Source organism: Neovison vison, chromosome X (genome assembly GCF_020171115.1).
Source record: "Neovison vison isolate M4711 chromosome X, ASM_NN_V1, whole genome shotgun sequence".
Lineage (NCBI taxonomy): Eukaryota > Metazoa > Chordata > Mammalia > Carnivora > Mustelidae > Neogale > Neogale vison.
The window spans coordinates 47,178,665-47,203,376 of NC_058105.1; the positions used below are offsets into that span (position 1 = coordinate 47,178,665).

The following is a 24,712-nucleotide window of genomic DNA, read 5'->3' on the forward strand; positions in this document are numbered from 1 at the left end:
CCCTTGCCTTTGGAGATGTGTCTAGCAGGAAGTTGCTGTGACTGAGGTCAAAGAGGTTGTTGTTGCCTGTATTCTCCTTTAGGATTTTGATAGATTCTTCTCTCACATTTAGGTCTTTCATCCGTTTTGGCTCTATTTTTGTGTATGGTGTAAGGAAATGGTCCAGTTTTATTCTTCTGCTTATGGCTGTCTAATTTTCCCCAACACCATATTTTTGAAGAGACTGTCTTTTTTCTATTGGACATTCTTTCTTGCTTTGTTGAAGGTTAGTTGACCATAGAGTTGAGAGTCCATTTCTGAGTTCTCTGTTCTGTTCCATTGATTTATGTGTCTCTTGTTGTGCCTGTACAGTACTGTCTTGATGATTACAGCTTTGTAATACAGCTTGAAGTCCAGAGTTGTGATGCCACCAGCTTTGGTTTTCTTTTTCAACATTTCTTTGGCTGTTTGGGGTCTTTAATGGTTCCAAACAAATTTTAAGATTATTTATTCTAGCTCTGTGAAAAAAGTTGATGATATTTTGATAGGGATTGTGTTGAATGTGTAGATTGCTCTATGTTGCATAGACATTTAAATAATATTTGTTCTTCCAATCCATGAGCATGGAATATTTTTCCATTTCTTTGTGTCTTCCTCAATTTCTTTCATAAGTGTTCTATAGTTTTCTGAGTACAGATCCTTTGCCTCTTTGGTTAGGTTTATTTCTAGGTATCTTGTGGTTTTGGGTAGAATTATAAATAGGATCAATTCCTTGATTTCTCTTTCTTCTGTCTCATTTTTAGTGTATAGAAATGCAACTGATTTCTTTGCATTGATTTTATATCCTTCCACGTTCCTGAATTGCTATATGACTTCCAGCAATTTTGGGGTGGAATCTTTTGGGTTTTCCACATAGAATATCATGTCGTCTACCAAGAGTGAGAGTTTGACTTCTTCTTTCCTGGTTCGGATGCCTTTAATTTCTTTTGTTGTCTGAAGCTAGGACTTCTAGTACTATATTGGGTCACAGTGGTGAGAGTGGACATTCTTGTCATGTTCCTGACCTTAGAGGAATATCTCTTGGTTTTTCCCCATTGAGAATGATATTTGCTGTGGGCTTTTTGTTTATGGCTTTTATGATATTGAGGTTTGTTCCCTCTATCCCTACATGCTGGAGAGTTTTAATCAAGAAAAGATGCTGTATTTTGTCAAATGTTTTTTCTGCATCTTTTCAGAGGATCATATGGTTCTTGTCCTTTCTTTTATTAATGTGATGTATCACATTGATTTGCTGTTGTTGAACCACTCTTGCATCCCAGGAATAAATCCCACTTGGTCCTGATGAATAATCCTTTTAATGTACTGTTGGATCCTGTTGGCTAGTATCTTGGTGATAATTTTTGCATCCATGTTCATCAAGGATATTGGTCTGCAATTCTCCTTTTTGGTGGGGACTTTGGTTTTAGGATCAAGGTAATGCTGGCCTCATAGAGTTTGGAAGTTTTCCTTCCCTTTCTAGTTTTTGAAACAGCTTCAGAAGAATAGGTATTAATTCTTCTTTAAATGTTTGGTAGAATTCCCCTGGGAAGCCATCGGGCTCTGGACTCTGATTTGTTGGGAGTTTTTTTTTTTTTTTAAAGATTTTATTTATTGATTTGACAGAGAGAGATCACAAGTAGGCAGAGAGGCAGGCAGAGAGAGAGAGAGGAGGAAGCAGGCTCCCTGCAGAGCAGAGAGCCCGATGCGGGACTCGATCCCAGGACCCTGAGATCATGACCTGAGCCGAAGGCAGCGGCTTAACCCACTGAGCCACCCAGGCGCCCTGTTGGGAGTTTTTTGATTGCTGCTTCAGTTTCCTTGCTGGTTATAGGCCTTTTCAGGTTTTCTATTTCTTCCTGTCTTGGTTTTGTAGTTTATATGTTTCTAGGAATGAATCCATTTCTTCCAGATTGTCTAATTTCTAGGCATATAGTTCTTCATAATATGTTCTTGTAATTGTATTTCCTTGATGTTGGTCGTGATCTCTCCTCTTTAATTCATGATTTTATTAATCTGAGTCCTTTCTCTCTTCTTTTGGTAAGTTTGGCCAGGGGTTTATTGATCTTATCAGTTATTTCAAAGAACTAGCTACTACTTTTGCCGATCTGTGCTACTGTTCTTTTGGTTTCTATTTCATTGATTTCTGTTCTGATCTTTAGAAGTTCTCTTCTCCTGCTGGGTTTGGACTTTATTTGCTGTTCTTTTTCTAACTCCTTTAGGTGTAAGGTTAGGCTGTTACTTGAGACCTTTCTTGTTTCTTGAGAAAGTCATGTATTGCTATATACTTCCCTCTTAGGACCGTCTTTACTGCATCCCAAGGGTTTGGAACAGTTGTGTTTTCATTTTCATTTGTTTCCACGCATTTAAAAAATCTCTTCTTTAATTTCCTGGTTGACCCATTCATTCTTTTGTAGGATGCTCTTTAACCTCCATGTATTTGAGTTCTTTCCAAATTTCTTCTTGTGATTGAGTTCAAGTTTCAAACCATTGTGGTCTGAAAATATGCAGGGAATGTGAGGAGACAGATTCTTTTTTTTTTTTTTTTTTGGAAACAGATTCTTGTAAGACATTGCATCTGCCAGTGTCTTGATCTTGGACTCCCCAGCCTCCAGAACTGTGAGACATAAATTTCTCTTGTTTATAAACCACCCAGTTTGCATTATTTTTGTTATAGGGGCCCAGCCAGATTAAGACAGGTGCCATGGGAAAAGTACAGCAGTATCAGGAGGATAAGAAATGCTAGGGTTAGTGGAAGCATAGCCTGTAATTTTGTTGTTGTTCTAGAACTTAAAAATACTAAGTAAGCTTATTTAGAGAAGAGGTAGAGCATTAAATCTTGATTCTATTCAGTGTTTATCCTTTGTGATGATAAAAATATGGAATGTTTCATGAATTTGTGTGTCCTTCTTGCACAGGGGCGATGCTAATCTCAATTTCATTCCAATCCTAGTATATGTACTCCTGAAGCGAGCATGGGTTGTAATTTTAGATGGGGTCAAGGGTAGGGTTCATGAAGAAGACATGAAGAAGACAATATTTGAACAAAGCAGTGGCTCTCAACCGGGGAGGGGCAGTTTTACCTTGCATAGGACATTTGGCATTTTCTAGAGACATTTTTGGTTTTTATCACTAGGGGATGATTGGGCATTGCTACTGACATCTAGTGGGTAGAGGCCAGAGATGCTGTTAAACGTCCTCCAGCACATGGGACAGCTCCTCACAACAAAGAATCAGACAGCCCAAAATGTCAGTAGTGCTGAGGATGGAAACCTTGCATTTAAAACTTAGAGGCTGAAAGGGTGTAGGCTATGTAGAGGTCTGAGGGAGGAGCTTTCTGGGAAAAGAGAAAACCCATCCTAAGGTGGGAACATGACAGGCTTTTTAGAGGAACTGAAAGTAGGCCCAGAAGTGTTGGACATGGGGTGAGATGGTGAATGAAGGCAAGGTTATGTAGTGCCCCGGGGTGGTCATTGTAAGGACTTTGACTTTTATTCTGAGCCATGGGAGGTTTTGTTGGTGTGGGGGTTATGTCATGATATGATTTAGGTTTTACAGAATCACTGTGGCTGTTGTGTTGTGTATGGATTATTGGAGGAAAGGATCGAAACAAGTAGAGACCAGTTGGGAGGCTGTTGCAGTAATCCAAGTGAGAGATGATGTAGAGCAGTGATAGTAGTGGTGGGACAGATGGATGTTGAATTGTATAACAAGGACATCATTGGTGACCTTAACATGAACCATTTTGGTGGAGTGGTGGGGACCCGATTCTAGTGGGTGAACAGAAGGAGAGGAGTGGGAGGCAGTGAATATATACGGTTCTTTTGAGTTTTTCTGCAAAGATGAACAACGAAATGTAACAGTGACTGGTAGGGAAAGTGGGGTCAGGAAGTTCCCCTTCTTTGTTAAAGGTGGAAGAGTAAGAGCATGCTTATATATTTATGGAGATGTTCTAGTAGTGAGGCAGGAAAATGATGGTGCAGGAGAAAGAGAAGGGAGAATTGGTAAGTAATGAGCTTAAATAAGCTTGTGTCTTTTTTATTCCTTTATTTCATTTTAGTAGGATTTCTTTAGGAGAGAGCGAGTGAGCACACTTGCATGCAGGGACAGGGAGGGGCTAAGGGAGAGGGAGAGAGAGAATCTTAAGTGGGCTTCCTGTCCAATATGGAGCCCAATGCGGGGCTCGATCTCACGACCTGGGATGATGACCTGAGCCACAGTCAAAAGTCAGACGCTTAACTGACTGCGCCACCCAGGCAACCCCATTTTAGTAGGATTTCTATGAGGATTCTTCTGTTATTTTAACCAGAAGTCCCTTTCATTCTTTATTCCTTGGGATTGCCATACAGGAATTGGAGTTTCAGTCTCCATTTTATAAATGAAGAAACCAAGGTCTCAGTTCATACAGTGGCGGAGTTGTATTTCCCATCTATTTACCATTATCTTTTAGGTCAGACTCAGTTTTTCAATTTCCCATCCTTCCAGGACCCCAGTGACCTTTGAATCTTGCTTCCAGAAAACATTGCTTTCTAACCAGCCAGTAACAACAGATGAAGCAGTCTTTTTTCAAATCACCAACCTCAAAATTTGAAAAATATGTTCAGTGTAGTTAAGCATGTCCTCTATTGCATGTATGTGACAGCATAGCAAAAGTGATTAAGTGCAGCCTTAATTGATTTTACCCTCTCAGGCAGCATTATTTTTTGGTATAACTCCTCCTTCCATGCATCACTTGGGCTATATTTGAAAATACAGTGGAACTAGAACACATGTGTCTTGTTGTGATAGCAACTGGCTTGTGTTTGAAAAAGTTTAGCTTTAAGGATTTTTGCTATCCCGACCACTAAATCAGGATTGCCTCTGACTTGTACTCACAAGGAGGAAATGAAGCATCCAGATAAGCCGTGGTGTAGTTGGTACCTGGTTATCTGACGGAATATAGAAATGATGGGTTTCTATCAGGTAGTTATAAGTAAGAGTGGAATCATGGCAACCTAGTGCTATCTTAGGAATTGCTTCCAGGAAGAATTCACAGAAATAGAAGATTATTGTCATTCATACTCTATATAGAAGAAATTGAGACTCTCCATAGAAACACCTTTCCTGTTCATTCAGTCATACTTTCTTTGAATAACAATTATTGAGCACCTACTGTGTGCCAGACTAAGGCTACAGCTTTAAGCCTTCATGGAACTTAGTGTTTGGAATACAATGGGTAATATTCCTCTGTAAGGTCGCAGGGCAGGGATCACGTTTCTTACACCACTGCATTAGTTTGGTAGAGCTGCCATAATGAAATACCACAGACTTGGCAGCTTAAACAACAGAAATTTATTTCCTCAAAGTCTGGAGGCTGGAAGTCTAAGATTAGGGTGTCAGCAGGTTTGGATCCTTCTGGGCTTCTTGCCTTGCCCTGCACATGGCCACTTTCTCACTATGTCTCTACACACAGCCTTTTTTCTCTGTTTACACCTGCATACCTGGTGACTTTGTGTCCAAATTTCCTCTTCCTGTAAGGACAACAGTCAGATTAGATTAGGGTCCATCCGAACTACCTCTTTTTTTTTTAAGCAGGGGGAGTGGGAGAGGGAGAAGCAGGCTTCCCACTGAGCAGGGAGCCCAACGCGGGGCTCAATCCCAGGACCCTGGACTCATGACCTGAGTCGAAGGCAGAGGCTTTAACCCACTGAGCCATCCAGGCACCCCCAGCCCCAGATTTTTAACCCATTACAACATCAACCCTCAATCCCAAGCCTTATCTGAATATCATCTAAATCAAATGTGGATGAGACTCAAGGTATAATTCATCTTAAGGCAAAAACCTTCAAGGGCACCTGGGTGGCTCATTCGGTTAAGTGTCTGCCTTCGGCTCAGGTCATGATCTCATGGTCCTGGGACTGAGCCCCTCATTGGGCTGTCTGCTCAGTGGGGAGCCTGCTTCTTCTCTGTCTGCCCCGCCCACTGTTCATGCTCTTTCGCTCTCTCTCTCTGAAATAAATAAAATCTTTAAAAATCTTCTCAGCTGTGAACATGTTAAACCATACAAGTTATCGGCTTCCAAAATACAAAGGTAGGATAGACAAGAGTGTGGTCATTCCCATTCCAAAAGGGAGAAATTGGAAAGATGAGAGATATTATAGGTTCCAAGCAAGTTTGAAATCTAGCAGTGCAAATTCCATTAGATTTTAAGGCTCAATTAGGTTTTTTGGCTTGATGCTTTGTCCTTTGGTCTACTGGTGCGTTGATGTGTCAGGCTGATGTTTCAGGCCCTGGACATTGGCAGTCTGGCCCACTGAAAGTGAGGATACAGCCTTGCTGTCCTGGGTCCTGTCCCCTCTGGGCACAGCATCAGCATCAGCCCTGCTGATCTCTGAATTGCCTTGGGGGTCATTCTCTTTTCTTGAGTGATAACACCTGTTGGCAGTCAGATAGGTCTATTGTCCTGTCTAGTGGAATCCCAGAAGTCTGATAGCCTTCCTTCATTATATCTTATGCCTGTCCTCATTATACCTTATGTCTGTCTGCTTTAGTCTAAGCTAGCAGTTTCTGTTGATCAGACTTCTCTGTATTCCTGGGTTCTGCTGAGATGGCTGATTGGATCCATGAGTCACACCTGTAATGTCTTTATCAAAAGGTTGTCCAGCCTTAACCTGAGTTTTGCCTGCTGAACAGGCTTCATATTATATGGATAAGCTGAGATTTTTCCAAATCTTCAAGTTCTGGTTCATTTTTGCTTAATAATTATTTCTTCTTCTCCTTCTCCTTCTCCTTCTCCTCCTCCTCTTCCTCCTCCTCCTCCTCCTCCTCCTCCTCCTCCTTCTTCTTCTTCTCCTTCTCCTTCTCCTTCTCCTTCTCCTTCTCCTTCTCCTTCTCCTTCTTCTCCTTCAGAAGCAGGCTCCCTGCTGGACAAGGAGCCTGATGCGGGACTCCATCCCAGGATCCTGGGATCATGACCTGAGCCAAAGACAGCGGTTTAACCAACTGAGCCAACCAGGCGTCCCTTAATAATTCCTTCTTCAGGGGCGCCTGGGTGGCTCAGTGGGTTACAGCCTCTGCCTTCAGCTCAGATCATGATCTCAGGGTCCTGGGATCGAGCCCCACATCGGGCTCTCTGCTCAGCGGGGAGCCTGCTTCCCCCTCTCTCTCTGCCTGCCTCTCTGCCTACTTGTGATCTCTCTCTGTCTATCAAATAAATAAATAAATAAAAATCTTTAAAAAAAAATTCCTTCTTCAATGTATTTTTCTCCTCTCTATACATTTTGCTATGAGCAGTAAGCAGAAACCGGGCCACACCTTCAACACTGCTTAGAAATCTCCTTAGCTAAATATCCATGTTCAGCACTTAGAATTATTACCTTCCACCCAACACTAGGACACCATTCGTCCAAGTTCTTTTTCACTTTATAACAATCAACTTTAGTCAAGTTTCCAATAGCATGCTTGTCATTTCTTCCTGAGATCTCACCAGATCACCTCTAATATCCATATTCCTACCCTAGTCTCTTCAAGACAATCTAGGCTTTTTCCAGCATGCACCTCAAAATGCTTCCAGCCTTTACCCATTCCCAGTTTCAAAGCCACTTCCATAGTTTTAGATATTTTTTACAATAGCATGCCACTTCTTGGTACCAAAATGTGTATCAGTCTGTCAGGTACATAACAAAGGACCACAGACTGTGTGGCTTAACCAACAGAAATGTATTTTCTCACAGTTCTGAAGGCTAGAAGTCCTAGATAGAAGTTTCTTCTGAAGCCTGCCTCCTGGCTTGTAGGTGGCCATCTTCTGTGATTTCACATGATCTTTCATCTCCTTGGGCATTCCTGGTGTCGCTGTGTATGTCCCAATTTTCTCTTTCTTAAAAGGACACTGGCCAGTTGTATTAGGGCCTCATTTTAATTTAATCACCTCTTTAAAGACCTTATCTCCAAATATGGTCATGTTCTGAGATACAGTGGGTAAGGCTTCAACATACACATGGGCTGGTTGCATTTAGCCTATAGCAATCACTCAGCAGGAATAATCAGCTGTGAAACTTGTTAGATTTGTCTGTGTAACAATACTGTTTTCTTCCTAGTATTATGAAGTATTCCTTCGACAGTCCCCATTGGAACCCTGCCTTCTGTTTCATGAAGGTGGGTACTGGCGTGAGCTCATAGTGCGCACCAATAGCCAAGGGCACACGATGGCCATCATCACTTTCCATCCCCAGGAATTAAAACAGGTGAGATTCACAGAATGGTAAGGGGCAGCTTATTTATACTATCCTACAGTTGGTTTGGGAAGTTTCAGGTCAGACAGCAGAAACTGCACATCCACAGACTATATGTGTGGGTTGGGAACAGGAGTAGTGAGTGAGGAGGAGCAGATAGCGAGGATACTCTAACGGCACTGCTGGCATAATGAAACCACAGACTGAGGTGAGGTTATCAAGTTAATTATCAGGTAAGGACTCCCAAGTATTTTCATAAGAACTTTGCCAGTGGAAGTTGGTAGGTATTCTACTGACTCTAAAATCCAATTAAAGAGAGGAGAATATAGTCAGAATTTCATAACTCAAATAATACTTGACATTTGTAATTCACTTAGGGCTTTCAAACATTCCTATGTTAAAGTATTCCTATACCTAATGTGATCATCTCAACCCATTTGTAAAGTAGGCAAGAGAAGGAAAAGTATTATCATCCTCATTTAGATGAGCAAATGGAGGCATAGAAGTACCCAAGTTTGGGGCACCTGGGTGGCTCAGTCCATTAAGCATCTGCCTTTGGCTCAGGTCAAGCCCCATGTGGGGCTCCCTGCTCAGCAGTGAGCCTGTTTCTCCTTCTGTTTCTGCAGCATCCTCTGCTTGTGCTTTCTCTCTGTGTGTCTGTCAAATAAATGAATAAGATATTTTTTAAAAAATGAAGTACCCAAGGTTGAAGAGCCAGTAAATAGCCAAGCTGAGGCATAAACCCACGTCCTTGATTTCTGACCTTTTTTTTTTTGTAATTAAAAAAATTGAGTATAGTTGACACCATCCCTGGCCTTTTATTTTTATGCATATTTTTATGCATATGCAAATATACATATTTGTTTAAACAGATATAACTGTTAATATCAAAGTAGATTCTAAGGGGGGCACCTGGGTGGCTCAGATGGTTGAAAGTAGATTCTAAGGCAGCAGGTATTACTAGAGATAAAAAAAGAAGACTAGAAGGTTCAATTTAAAAGGAAAATAAAACAATTTAAAATTACATACACCTAATAGCTGAGAGAACTACAGGAAAATATACAATGTTAATTTAATGGGAGATTCAAGAAGTACTGGTGAGATAACAATAAAATATATTAGTAAGTTTAATTTACATATGTCAAAAAAACCATTCATTCATTCATTCATTTAATTCCAGTGTAGTTAACATACAATGTTATATTAGGCTCGGGTGTACAATACAGTGATTTGACAATTCCATACATACCACCAGTGCTCATCACAACTGCACTCCTTAATCCCCATCACCTATTTCACCTGTCCTCTTACCCACCTCCCCTGTGGTAACCATCAGATTGTTCTCTAGAGTTAAGAGTGTTTCCTTGGTTTGTCTATCTCTCTCTTTTTTCCCTTTGCTCATTTGTTTTGTTTCTTAAATGCCACATATGAGTGAAATCATATGTGATTTGTCTTTCTCCGACAGATTTATTTCACTTAGCATTTATACTGTCTAGCTCCATCCATGTTGTTGCAAATGGCAAGATTTCATTCTTTTTTGATGGCTGAATAGTATTCCATTACACACACACACACACACACACACACACACACACCCCACCTCTTCTTCATCCATTCATCCATTGACGGACACTTGGGCTGCTTCTATAATTGGGCTATTGTAAATAATACTGCTATAAACATCAGGGTGCATGTATCCCTTTGAATTAGCATTCTTGAATTAAAAAATAGGCAGAAGACATGAATGGATGTATCTCTAAAGAAGACATACAGATGGCTAGCAGACACGTGAAAAAATGCTCAATATCACTCATCAATACAAGTGAAAACCACAATAAGATAATCACCTCATACCTGTCAGAATGACTAAAACTAAAAATACAAGAAACTGTAAGTGTTGACAAGGATGTGGAGAAAAGGGTACTGCAATGTTGGTAAGAATACAAACTGGTATGGCCAGTGTGGAAAACAGTATGGACAGTGTGGAGGTTCCTCAAAGAGTTAAAAATAGAAATATTTTATGATCCAGTAATCACACTACTGGGTATTTATCCCCAAAATACAATTCATGGCCTTTTAACTCTAGAACTCTGACATAGTTTATTGTGGTATATCCTGTGTCAAGCTAATGTTTAGGCTCAAAATTTCAAAAATTTCAAAAATTTGAAAATGTTTGGAATCCAAAGAAAGAATTTAGTTACCATGATCATTCCCTTCCATGCCCTCTTTCTTTTCTTTGAGGTGGTGTTTGGGTGGGTGGTTGAGATATTTGAAGTAGAGAGGTATAAAGGACATTGAAAAGTTATTGCTTCTTTATAATGAGACAGAAGCTTAGTTTAGCTCCTTGTTTACAATAGGGATGACTCTCACACTTTCTTTAGAAAACTATTAAGGAGGCTCAAACTAGAGAAAGCACTATGTCTACTGTATAGGATTTGTCAAAAGCTGATAAGCAAAGCAGTGTCTCTGCCAAGATGGGAAAATACCGTTTTTTGTTTTTTTGTTTTTTTTTTGTCATACAGAACCTTGCTTTATGTTAAGTGTTATTTATAATAGGACTTGAGAAATGTGCCTTCTTGTCTGACTACTGCAGAGCTGATTACTGTAGAGCTTGGGAGAAAATTTGTCTGAGATGAGTCTTTGCTTGACTCCTCTGATTTTGTGATCTGAGCAGGAGCAGCTTGGGGTTCAGAAGGAGGCTATAAAGAAGTTTTTCACCACTGGGCCAGGAGCTGTCTGTGATTTGACATCACTTTACTTCCAGGAAAGGTAAACCTGGGGTAGCCAGACAGCAAGCAGGATGGCTTGCCATATTCTGAGTTGTGGCTAACTGAGAGGAGGGCTTCTGACTGTGGAGGAACTGGACTAACTGATCCCAGCTCTTGTACACCAGTCAGGTCCCAGAAGCCAGGCTGGATTTAGATGAGAGGGCATCTGCATATACTTCTATCCTCTGAGAGGGAATTCCTCCAGACCTCTCAGGGCCATGCCATGGAGGCTGTGTCTTTGCACTGAGATGCTGCCCACCCCCCAAACCACTAGAGAGGGAACGGCCTGCTATTCCAAAAAGCTTTTTTAAAAATTCTTTTCCAGGGGAGCCTGGGTGGCCCCGTTGGTTAAGCGGCTGTCTTCAGCTCAGGTCGTAGTCCCCGGGTACTGGTATCAATCCCCGCATCGGGCTCCCTGCTCAGCGGGACGTCTGCTTCTCCTTCTCCCTTTGCCCCCTGCTTGTGCTCTCTCTCTCAAATGAATAAGTAACATCTTTAAAAAGGATTCTTTTCCAGCACTGTGACACGTTGCAGCCATCAGCAGTCCCCCTATCAACTCCTGTTTGGGGAACCCCACCTATTTGAAGATCTCCTGGGCTTGAAGATCCGCATCTCTCCAGATGCCTTTTTCCAGATTAACACTGCTGGTGCAGAGGTGCTGTATCGGACAGTGGGGGAGCTGAGCAGAGTGAACTCTAACACCATTCTCCTTGATATCTGCTGTGGAACCGGCAAGTGACGGCTCAGGGCAGAATCTACATGCTGCTTAGCTTCCATCCACCCAGCAGCCAGGGCCCAGGTGGGGAGGCAATGGTGATGGTGCAGACACACCATCACTGGTTTAAAATCCTCAAATAGGGACATCTGGGGGGTTCAGTCAGCGAAGCATCTGCCTTTGGCTCAGTTTGTGATCTCATGGTCCTGGGATCAAGTCCTGCATTGTGCTCCTTGCTTGGTGGGAAGCCTGCTTCTCTCTCACCCTCTGTCTGCTGCTCCCCCTACTTGTGTGCTCTCTCTCTCTCTCTATCTCACAAATAAATAAAAGAAACAAATCCTAAAATACCCTCCTCTTATCCTCTTACTTCCTCAGGTGTGATTGGTTTGTCTCTGGCTCAGTATGCCTCCCAGATCCTTGGGATTGAGTTGGTGGAGCAGGCAGTAGAGGATGCCAGGTGGACTGCAGCCTTCAATGGTACATTGCTCACATTCTGGAGACAAAATGAAGAGCTGCAGTTGTTTCTGTGCTGTGTAAAGGATTGTGTGGGCAAGGGCATTGGCTGTATCCACGACCTGTGCAGAGGGAGGGAGGGTGGGTGTCTTGGAGTGATTTGAGTTGGGTCCTAATGGTTTTCTAAAAGAGGTCCCAATAGCTAATCTCCACCCCCCTTTTTTTCTTCTGTACAGAAGAAGAGCCTGAGGCAATGAACAGGCCTACATGATAGGAGGAGAACTTGGCAAAACTTTGGGTAACATAGAAGAGCCTTCATGACGTTAGACTCATGAGGCATTATAACTTAATAGATTTCAAACAACTATTAGCAACAGAACCTTTTCTTTGAACAAAATCATATGCCAAACTCTGATGTAGAAAACAGGTCTCCTTGTTTCCTCTACCTCCAGACAACCCCTGAGGCTCTGAAATTCTCTAATGTAGCAGAAAGAGCACTTGAGTAAAAGTCAAGGTTTTCTTCTTGGTATAGGTACTTATGTGCTACATGTCGCTAAGCTTTAAAATAACATGTTCTAGTATCTCAAGCTGAAAGGCCTACTAAGATACTGGAAAAGAAAGTGTGTTAGCAACAATGAGGCAGGTCCAAAGTGGTTTTTTTTCTTTTTATTCAGAGGTGTGCCAGACCCAAAGGGAAGATGGCAGAGCCCTGGCTCCTGTACATTTCTGTAAAGCTGAAACACTCCCCCCCCCCTTCCCTCACTGTTGGGCTTGAGTTTTGAATTCTGTTGTGTGGACCTCTCTTCTACAGGCATCACCAACTGTGAATTCCACACTGGTCGAGCAGAGAAGATTTTACCACAGCTACTAAAATCAAAGGAAGATGGGCAGGTCATTGCTGTGGTGAACCCAGCTCGGGCGGGACTGCGTAAGAATGGGTAGCTTTCCTGTTAACACAGCTAGTTGGGTGTTCTCATGGTGTCCACCATCTTTAGTCCCTTACTCTCCCATACAGTGCTAAAGGGGCTCCAAGTGGGCTGGCTCTGAATCTACTTCTCTATTCCTAACCAATCCTAGGTGCTAGCCAGGTGGTAGTTTCTGATAACCCAGACCATGATAGTTTAATTACATTAATAGCGGGGCACCTGGGTGATTCCATTTGTTAAGCATCTACCTTTGGCTCGGGTCATGATCCCAGGGTCCTGGGATGGAGCCCCATGTGAGGCTCTCTGTTCAGTGGGGAGCCTGCTTCTCCCTCTGCCCCTCCCCGCCCCCACTTGTGCTCATTCTGTCGCTCTCTCTGTCTCAAATAAACAAAATCTTCAAAACAAAACAAAAATAGTTATAGTAATAGCAATGTGTTTCTTCCTTCAGACTATCAGGTGGTTCGAGCCATTCGAAACTGCAGGGCTATCCACACACTGATTTTTGTTTCCTGCAAGCCCCATGGTGAAGCCACAAGGAATATCATTGAGTGAGTCTTGACTTCTTTTTTAACTATATTTTAAAAATATTTTTAGAGATTTTATTTATGGAGAGAGAGCACGAGAAGGGGGGACAGATGGAGAGAGAGGAGAGGGAGAAGCAGACTCCCCATGAGCACGGAGTCCGATGCAGGACTTGATCCCAGGACCCTGGGATCATGACCTAAGCCTAAGACAGATGCTTAATGACTGAGCCACTCAGGCACCCCCGACTGACTTCTTTTTTAAATTATTTTTTCCTGATTATCAAAATAATCTCTACTTACTATACAGATTAAGAAAACAGAGCAATATAAAGAGACAGAAGGAAGTCATTATACTACATCAACAGTTAGTTGTGGGGCCAAGTCCTGAGTAAGGCAAAGCCACTTACTTTGGGTGGAAAATTTAGTGAGAGGGTGCACAAAATCTCGGTAATTAAGATATACTTATAATGCATCACTTTCAAAAGTCAAAATTAGTCCCAAGAAATCCATGATGAAAAACACATTAAGATCTTTTTAAAAAAAGCAAGATCCACTCCTGTGCTTGCTAAACCCTGTCTCACTCACCTTACTCTAATCCTGGTCCTGGTTTCAATAAAACTTTATTTTAAAAAGTTGGAGAGGATGTGGAGAAAGGGGAACCCTCTTACACTGTTGGTGGGAATGCAGGTTGGTGCAGCCTCTTTGGAGAACAGTGTGGAGATTCCTCAAGAAATTAAAAATAGAGCTTCCCTATGACCCTGCAATTGCACTCCTGGGTATTTGCCCCAAAGACACAGATGTCGTGAAAAGAAGGGCCATCTGTACCCCAATGTTTATAGCAGCAATGGCCACGGTCGCCAAACTATGGAAAGAACCAAGATGCCCTTCAGCAGATGAATGGATAAGGAAGATGTGGTCCATATACACTATGGAGTATTATGCCTCCATCAGAAAGGATGAATACCCAACTTTTGTAGCAACATGGACGGGACTGGAAGAGATTATGCTGAGTGAAATAAGTCAAGCAGAGAGAGTCAGTTATCATATGGTTTCACTTATTTGTGGAGCATAACAAATAGCATGGAGGACAAGGGGCGTTAGAGAGGAGAAGGGAATTTGGGTAAATTGGAAGGGGAGGTGAACCATGAGAGACTATGGACTCTGAAAAACAATCTGAGGGGTTTGAAGTGGCGGGGGGTGGGAGGTTGGGGTACCAGGTGGTGGGTATTATAGAGGGCACGGCTTGCATGGAGCACTGGGTGTGGTGAAAAAATAATGAATAATGTTTTTCTGAAAATAAATAAATTGGAAAAAAAAGCAGGGAGTCAGTCTGCAGGTTTTTTCCAATTTTATTTTCTAAAATGTTGCATTAAAATGTATTATTTGTTTTGATTATTGAATTTTTTGACACCCTCTTAAATTTTGCACCCAAGGTGAATGCCTCTTGCTTCACTCCAGTTCTGACCCTGGTCAATTCTTTTGAATTTTGAAAAGTTTTTTCCCTTCTCTCTGTCTCTCTCTTCCTCCCTCCCTCCCTCCCTCTCCCTTTTACATAAGCAATACAATTTGCAATATTTGAGCAACATAGGTGGATGTGAAGTAGGGGTGATATACTTGGATGAAATAAGTGAGAATTAAAAGTAAATGAATTGAGGGGCGCCTGGGTGGCTCAGTGGGTTACAGCCTCTGCCTTCAGCTCAGGTCATGATCTCGGGGTCCTGGGATCGAGCCCCGCATCGGGCTCTCTGCTCAGCGGGGAGCCTGCTTCCTCCTCTCTCTCTCTGCCTGCGTCTCTGCCTACTTGTGATCTCTGTCTGTCAAATAAATAAATAAAATCTTTAAAAAAAAGTAAATGAATTGAGCTGTTGAGGTAGTTAAGTTTAACGAGTTGTCAAGTCAGTGATCTAGAAAAAAGTAATAAACCTAAAGGAAACTGAAGGGAAAAATTAATGTTAGTTAAAATCCAGAAATGAATGAATGAACTACCCAACAAAAAAAACCTGGTAGACTTGACAAATAAGCAAGAAGATGTTATTAGAAGATGAAAAATAAATTAGAAGAATTTAGAAGATTAGAAGAAGAAAATTTAAAAATATATAAATCTAATCAAGAATATAAAAGAATAAAACATAGAAATAGAAAGTTTTAAATGAGAAAAAGCAGAACTACAGCTATGAGGAAATTTTTAAAAATAATGAGAAAGTACTTTGTACATCTTGCTTACAATATGTTTGAAAACCTAGGTGGGCAATTTTCTGGGAAAATGAAAATGGATACTATTAATTGCAAAGGATGTAAGTAAACCTACACAGATTGGTAACCATGGAAAAGAATTGAGAATGTTGTCAGAGCTTTTACCCAAAATAAAAGCATGGCCCATGCTTTTTCACAGGCCCATGTATTTTCACAGTCTCATTTCCTTGTCTATTCTTACGTGTTTACCTCTTCCAGTTGTCCTTTACTTTAATTTTTGTTATACTATTTAAAAATGTTTTTGAGTGTATGATAAAGGTGGCACCTCACACCAATGGGGAAAAAATGGACTGTCCAATAAATGGTGATGGACAACTGGGTAGTGAGGGTGAAAAAAAGTTGGATCTGTATTTCACACCTGTTACACCAGGAAAAAGCAGTCAGAAATTGAAATGTAAAAAGGAGAACCATAAATGTACCCTAGGAAATCAGAGAATTTCTTTATAATCCTGGAATGCAGTAGCCCTTTCTAACTATGAACATTCAAAAGCCATATAGTGAAAGGTAGTTAAGTTTGCCAATATTAAAAAAATAACTTCTCCCTTTGTTACACCATACACAGAAATGAATTCAAAATGGATCATAGAACTAAATGTAAGAGTTGAAACAGGAATAATCTTTTTGACCTTGGGTTAGGCAAAGCTCTCTTAGATATGACATCAAAAACGCAAGCAACAACAGTAACAGCAAAAAATATATGTATCGGATGTGTGCGTGTATAATTCGACATCATCAAAGTTAAAAAAAAAAAAAGCTTTGTGCTACAAAATGATACTATCAAGAAAGTGATAAGACAACTCATAGAATGAGAGGAAACATTTGCAAATCATTTTTCTAATAAAGGACAGGTATCCAAAAGCCAGACACAAAGCGCTACATCTTACATGATTCCATTTATAGGAAATGTCTAGACTAGGCAGATATCAAGAGAGAGAAAGTAGATTTGTGGTTGCCTAGGGCTGAGAGTTGGAGGGTTGCAGAGAAATGGGGATGGAGGGCTAAAGAGTGTGTGATGCCTTCTTGGGTTAAGGAAAATATTCCAAAATTGATTGTTCTGGTAGATGGACAACTCTGTGAGTGTACTAGAAACCACTGAACAGTATAAATGAGTGAGCTGCATGGTATGTGAATCTCAAACTGTTAAAAAAATCAAGAACTTGCATGAGAAAAAGCACCAAAATCAAAGATGGGAGACAGTATACAAATTGGAAAAATAGTTGTAGTTTATATCATAAAGAATTTTTTCCCTTAATTTATAATAAACTTTTAGAGATTGATTTTAAAAAATGACATATCTGGTAAAGGGTTAGTATCCAAAATGTATAAAGAACTTAACTGGGATGCATGGGTGGCTCGGTCAGTTGGGCGGCTGCCTTTGGCTCAGGTCATGCTCCCAGCGTCCTGGGATCAAGTCCCACATTGGGCTCCTGGCTCAGTGGGGAACCTGCTTCTCCCTCTGCCTGCTGCTCCTCCTGCTTGTGCTTTCTCTCTCTCTCTCTGATAAATGGGTAAATAAAATCTTAAAAAAAAGAGCTTACCAAACTCCCAAAAAACAAATAACCCAGGTAAGAGATGGGCAGAAGACATGAATAGACATTTTTCCAAAGAAGACATGCAAATGGCCAACAGACACATGAAAACATGCTCAACATCACTCATCATCAGGGAAATGCAAATCAATACTGCACTGAGATAATACCTCATTCCTGTCAGAATGGCTAAAATTAACACAGGAAACAGCAGGTGTTGGCAAGGAAGTGGGGAAAGGGAACCCTCTTACACTGTTGGTGGGAATGCAAACTGATGCAGCCACTCTGAAAAATAGTATGGAGGTTCCTCAAAAAGTTAAAAATAGAGCTATTCTGTGATCCAGCAATTTCTCTACTAGGTTTTTACCCAAAGGGTACAAAAGTAGTGATTTGAAGGGACACATGCACCCTGATGTTTATAGCAGCAATGTCCACAATAGCCAGATTTTGGAAAGAGCCCAAATGTCCATTGACCAATGAATGGATAAAGAAGATGTGGTGTGTATATATGTGTGTGAATATATACACATGGACACACACACACACGAGAACATTACTCAGCCATCCAAAAGAATGAAATCTTGCCATTTGCAATGACATGGCTGGAGCTGGAGTGTATTATGCTAACCAAAATTAGTCAGTTAGAAAAAGACAAATACCATATGATTTCACTCATATGTGGAATTTAAGAAATAAAACAGATGAACATGGGGGAAAAAAGAGAGGCAAACCATAAAAGAGACTCTTAATTGTGGAAGAACAAACTGAGGATTGCTGTAGGGGAGGTGGGCAGGGAGATGGGTTAAATGGGTGATGGGGATTAAGGAGGGCACTTGTGATGAACACTGAGTATTGAATGTGAATGATGTATTACTAAATTCTCTTGAAACTAATATTATACTATATGTTAACAAACTGGAATTTAAATAAAACCTTGACATAAAAAGAAAACACAAGAAAAATGAACAGAAGAAAGAATATAAATTTATGAACTATGAAAGGATGCTCAGTCTCTTTCATTATAATGGAGATGCAAATTAAATGTACCCCTAGATACCACTTTTTACATTTCAGATTGGCAGAAAGAAGTTCAAAAGTTTGATAATACACTGTTGGCAATCCTAAGAGGAAACATGAATTCTAAAAAATTACTAGTCAAAATGTAAATTGGAAGCATCTTTATGGAGGAAAATTTAGCTATATAGATTGTAAATGTGTATATATACCCCTTAAACCAGAAATTCCATTCCTGAGGCTTTTCCTTTTTTTATTAACATATAATATATCATTTGCTTCAGGGGTACAGGTCTGTGAATCATCAGGCTTACACATTTGACAGCACTCACCATAGCACATACCCTCTCCAATGACCATAACCCAGCCACCCTATCCCTACCCCACCACCCCGCAGCAGCCCTCAGTTTGTTTCATGTGATTAAGAGTCTTACGGTTTGTCTCCCTGAGGCTTGTTCTTTCAAATGTACTGACACACACCTAAAATGACACAGATACAAAGTTATTTATTGCAATATTAAAGCAGCAAGCGATGAAATATCCTAATAGTCCATCAGTGGGGAACTGGTTAAAATCAACGCTCTATCCATACAGTGCAATACTGTGCTGCTATAAAAAGGAATGCAGATGTTCTGTGTACAGATCTAGAGAGATCTCTAAGGTGTGTTATTTTTAAACAGATTGACTGAGACATAATCACATATAAAATTCATCTATTTAAAGTGCATAATTCTGTGGGTTTTAGTATGTTCTTGGACTTCTGTGGCCATCACCACTATTTCCAGAACATTTTCCTCACTTCAGAAAGAAACCCTGTACCTCTCACCTGTTACTCCCCATTTTTCCCCAAGCCCCAGGCCTTAGGCAACCACTAATCTACTTTATGTCTTTATGGACATTATTTCATGGCTGAATAATTCATTTTGTGGATATATCACATTTTCTTTTTTTTTAAGATTTTTTTTTTATTCAAGAGAGAAAGCGAGAGGCAGAGCACTAACAGAGGGGGTGTGGGCACAGGGACAGGGAGAAGCAGACTCCCCACTGAGCAGGGATTCCCAGCTCGGGGCTTGATCCCATGACCCTGAGGTCATGACCCAAGCTGAAGGCAGATGTTTAACCAACCCAGGGAGCCACCCAGGCGCCCTAATATATCACATCTTATATATTCATGTGTTAATTGATGGACATTTGGGTTGTTTCTGCCTTTTACCTCTTGCGAATAAGGCTGTTAGGAACATTCATATGCAATTTTTTCTGTGGATGTTTGCTTTCATTTCTCTTGGATGCATACCTAGGAGTGGAATTGCTAGGTCATGTTGTAACTCTATGTTAACCTTTTGAGGAACTGCCAGACTCTTTTCCAAAGAGCTGTCCCACTTTACATTTCCACCAGCAGCCTATTGGGCTTCCAGTTTGTCCACATCCTCACCAACTCTTGTCAGTGTCTGTCTTTTATATTCATTCTAATGGATAAAAAGTGGTATGTCCTTATGGTTTTCGTTTCCACTTCTCCAGTGGCTAATGATGTTGAGCATTTTTTCATGTGCTTGTCATCCATTTGTAAATCTCCTTTGGAGAAATGTCTATTCAGATTCTTTGCCCATTTTTTAACTGGATCGTCTCTTTATTATTGAGTTTTAAGATTTCTTAATATATTCTAGATACTACTCCTTTATCGGATACATAATTTGCCAAAATTGTCTCCCATTCTGTGGGTTCCCTGTTCACTTTCTCGGTGATGTCCTTTGAAGCATAAGAATATTAATTTCCTTCTTGTTAAGATTTTATTTAATTATTTGAGAGAGACTGCACAGAGGGAGAGTGAGAGGAAGAAGCAGACTTAACTGAGCAGAGTGCCTGATGCGGGGATTGATCCCAGGACCATGACCTGAGCTGAAGGCAGATTCTTAACCAACTGATCCACCCAGGCACCCCAAGAATACTAATTCTCAGTATGTCCAGACTGTTTTTTTTTGTAGCTTGTGATTTTGGTTCTAAGGTCTGTTACTAAGTGGAAATAGTAAGGTGTGCAGAATTGTTTATAATTGTAAACTGTCTTTGTAAAAAAGTACAAAAGACTAGGAGAATATGGATTTATATTTGTATCGGCATAGAGAACCTGGTAATTTATATAAGAAACTGATAATAGTAGCTATCCATAGTGAGAGAGAATTGTGGAGATGGGTGTCCTAGCTGGGAAGGAGACTTCACTGAATACCTATTATTTCATTTTTGAATATAATGAAAATATTTATTATGCAAGACAATAAATTCAAAAATGTAATGATTTAGAGTAAAGCTAGCATTCTGCTAACATAGTGAGTAAAACAATAAACATGGCCTCAAAAAGGTAAGAAAAATTTATCTTGAAAAGACAGTATATGGGGCACCTGAGTGGCTTAGTCACTGGGCGTCTGCCTTTAGCTCAGGTCATGGTCCCAGGATCCTGGGATCGAGTCCCTCATTGGGCTCCCTGCTCAGTGGGAAGCCTGCTTCTTCCCTCTTACCCTCCCTCTGCTTGTGTTCCCTCTCTTGCTGTCTCTCTCTCTCTCTCTGTGTCAAATAAATAAATATTTGTTTAAAAAAAGACAGTATGTGCATGTGGTAGAAAAATTCAAACAATACAAGAATATACAGTGAGTAATGACTCTCTTTCTTACTCCTGACTCCTAATCCTTCAGATGTCACTACTCTTAGGTTTCTTGTGTAGCCTTTCAGAGAGATTGTGTGACTATACAAGTTTGTGTGTGTGTATGAGTGTCTGTACACATATGTGTATGTATACATACCATCCTTCTCTCTTTTATTTTAACAAATAGAAACAGACTAAAACACTATTCTGCACTATGCTTTTCTTTTTTATTATTATTTTATTTTATTTATTTTGACTTATTATTGATCCCAGGACCCTGGGATCATGACCTGAACATAAGGCAGGTGCTTAACCGACTGAGCCACTCAGGCACCCCTGCACCTTGCTTTTCACTTTTTTTCACTAACATTAGATTTTTGAGATTGTTCTACAATGATGTAGAATCTACATCAATACTTACAGGTCTACTTAATTTTTTAAATAGGCTATGTAATTTTAACTTGCCTAAATATGTCATTTAACTAGTCCTTTGCTTATGAATTTTGAGATCCCCAGGGTCCTGGGATCGAGCCCCACATCGGGCTCTCTGCTAGGCAGGGAGCCTGCTTCCCTTCCTCTCTCTCTGCCTCTCTCTCTGCCTACTTGTGATCTATCTCTCTGTCAAATAAATAAATAAAATCTTTTAAAAAAGGATATTTACTTTAAACATTTTCAGCTGTTTTCTAAGAAAGTTCTAGAATCAACTTATCAAAAATATCCTTTGGGGATTGTAATTGGAAGTACATTGAACTTACTAATTTAGGGAGAATTGAAATCTTTACAGTATTTTTTCTGTCCAAGTATATGGTATGTCTCTTCAATTACTCTAGTCTTTTTTTTTAAGATTTTATTTATTTATTTGACAGACAGAGATCACAAGTAAGCAGAGAAGCAGGCAGAGAGAGGGGAGGAAGCAGGCTCTCTGCTGAGCAGAGAGCCCGATGCGGGGCTCGATCCCAGGACTCTGGGATCATGACCGGAGCTGAAGGTAGAGGCTTTAACCCACTGAGCCACCCAGGCACCCTGAATTACTCTAGTCTTACATAATTCTCTAAAGCTATATCTGTATCTATATATCTCTATTTAGATAGATAAAGCTTTTTCTAATTTTTTCCAATATAGGTCTTTTCTTCTTAAGGTTAATATAAGATATTGTAAAGTTTTTATTGCTATTACGAATGGGATCTTTTTCATTACTTTTTCTAAGTGGTTATTGCCAACTTTGTGTCCAGCTTCCTCATTCTTTTATTCATTTTATTTGTTTTCTAGTTGATCATCTTGCTTGGTAGCTGGCCATGTGACCACCATCTCAAAACCATTTCTGTCTCTCTCCTTCCAATACATTTTTTCTTTCTTATTACATTGGATAAGAAAAAGTTGCATTTTAGGAACACCTGGGTGGCTCAGATGGTTAAGGGTTGGCCTTTGGCTCAGGTCATCATCTCAGGGTCCTGGGATCAAGCTCCACATCGGGCTCTCTCTCAAATAAATAAGGAAAACCTTTAAAAATTTTTTAAAGAACATGTTCCATTATAGAAGGAATAGTGAATATCTTGCCTTATTCTGATTTCAGTGGGACAGTGCTATTTAAACTGTTGAGAGTCAGCCAGGGAAACAAGAACTCTTCTGTTTTTTTGGTTTGAGAATAAATTGGTACAACCTTTTTTTAGAACAGTTTAGTGGTATATATTTTAGGGCCTTACAAACATATAGGCCCTTCAACTCAGCAGTTCTACTAAACAACTAAAAATGTATGCAAAGATGTAACTATTAAGGATACTCATGGAGGGACTTTTTGAAATAGCAAAGTGTTAGAAACAGCTTAAATTTCCAGTAGCTAGGGATTAGGCAGATAAACTATGATTAACACATTTAATGGAATACCATATAGCCAATAAATATGAGGTAACCTGACATGTAGTGGAAAGATGGACATGATCTATGATGAACTGAAGAAACTAGTTGTAAAGCAGTATGTACAATATGTACAGTGTGACTCCATTTTAAGAAACCAATTTAAATATACATATTTAGAAAGATACATCCTGAGAAGTCAGCAGTGGTTCTTGGTGATTTTATAGGTGAATTTTTGTGCTTATTTTTACTTGACTATCTTTGAGATAAGTGAAAAGAGTAATCTGCTTTGAAACATTTCAGTAGAATAATTTAATCCAGTAATATTTGTTAATTACCTTTCATATACAATTATACAGAAGCATATATGACTTAGACAGCTTGCTCCATTCACTACTGAACTCTGTATCACAAACTGGGAGCACAGAGATGAATAATAAGCAGTTATTGCCTTGTTTCCACCCTTGAAAAGGTTATATTCCACTGAAGAAGAAGGTTTAAAAAAAAACCCAGGTTAGTTACACTAAATATGATAAATGCTATTATTGAGAGAAACATAAGGGACTGTCAGAATACAGGGAAGGGCTTAAGTTTCTTTTTAAAGATTTTATTTATTTGATGGGGGGTGGCGGGGAGAGAGCACACAAGCAGGGAGAGAAGCAGGCAGCCTGATGTGGGGCTCGATCCCAGGACCCTGGGATTATGACCTGAGCTGAAGATAGACACCTAACCAACTGAGCCACCCAGGTGCCTCGGAACGGCTTAATTTTTAAGAAGTTGTGTTCCTATAGGTTCTCCTTGGTATTGAGAAACTGATATTACGCTCTGTTTCTCTAGGCTGTGCTGTCCTCCAGACTCAGCTAAGAAGCTTCTTGGTGAGCCTTTTGTCCTGAGAAAAGCTGTGCCTGTGGATCTGTTCCCCCACACCCCACACTGTGAACTGGTGCTCCTCTTCACTCGATAAGCAGCCTCCTGCGGGACTGCAGGCTGTTAAGGCTGAAGTTTCAGTCCTTCCAGGTTTGGCATCTTGCTACATTGTAGATCCTCAGAGCATTATTGGAGAAACCAGCCTTTGGATCGATCTCAGGACCCCAAGACCATGACCCAAGGCAAAGGCAGAGGCCTAACCATTGAGCCACCCAGGTACCCCAAAATCTAGCTTTAAAAAAAAAGCAGAGTAAGCTATAATGTGATTGTGGGGTGACTGCATGATCTCAGAGCTTCATTCCTTTGGGTTTTCTAGGCTTTGAAGTTCTAGAATACCCTTTAAAAATGGTAGGAACAATAGCACCAATCAGCTCTCAACTATGGAAGGAGAATTGGTTATAGTAGAGACACTGGGAAAGAAGATCTTCAAAGAAGAGACTGAATACCTATAATTGTGCTATGTAGTGTGAACGCAGAAAGCTCCAGAATCCCCTAATGATCCAGTATATACTATAATAAACTGGAGATGGAAACTGACATTCTCTGGTCCATAATTTCTTCAGCTCTAGAGTTGTCCTTGGTTACTTCCCCAACAATTTAGATTATGTTTTGAATCTTTTAATAGCCTAAGGACATGTACACAAATCTGATTTACAAAATGATATTGGGTCAACTAGTATTTTTCTCAATCCTAAACACTTCTGGAGAAGGCTCCTTCTCAAAAAAAAAATGTGGCTATTAAGGCTACTATATACATATCCATTTTAAAAAAACGCTAGAAGGAAATAAAGTAATTTAAAAAAGTGTTGACTTATGGCAGTCATATAAGTTTTATTTTCATTTCCTGATTTTTCATTTTATGTAATGGGACAACAACTTTTATCTTCTC

General features: G+C 40.2%; 1 protein-coding gene and 1 non-coding gene across 7 annotated transcripts in view; one reads left to right on the forward strand and one right to left on the reverse strand.

The window, feature by feature from the left end:
- Nucleotides 1-24,360, forward strand: part of TRMT2B (tRNA methyltransferase 2 homolog B) — a 52,367-nt gene extending 28,007 nt beyond the window's left edge. For 3 of the 6 annotated variants that reach the window (XM_044235137.1, XM_044235138.1, XM_044235139.1), the window contains exons 7-13: nt 8,091-8,237; nt 10,900-10,994; nt 11,510-11,724; nt 12,084-12,185; nt 12,973-13,089; nt 13,536-13,635; nt 23,734-24,360. In XM_044235137.1, coding sequence (XP_044091072.1) covers nt 8,091-8,237; nt 10,900-10,994; nt 11,510-11,724; nt 12,084-12,185; nt 12,973-13,089; nt 13,536-13,635; nt 23,734-23,860 — 903 coding nt within the window. In that variant the 3' untranslated portion in view covers nt 23,861-24,360. Of the gene's footprint in view, nt 1-8,090; nt 8,238-10,899; nt 10,995-11,509; nt 11,725-12,083; nt 12,186-12,972; nt 13,100-13,535; nt 13,636-23,733 lie in introns of all 6 variants that reach the window. The other 3 variants (XM_044235140.1, XM_044235142.1, XM_044235141.1) reach the window with 3 other exon arrangements.
- LOC122897825 lies at nt 2,889-2,992 on the reverse strand. Its single transcript, XR_006382659.1, has one exon. It is a non-coding gene; the product is annotated as a U6 spliceosomal RNA (small nuclear RNA).
- Nucleotides 24,361-24,712: the final 352 nt, after the last annotated feature.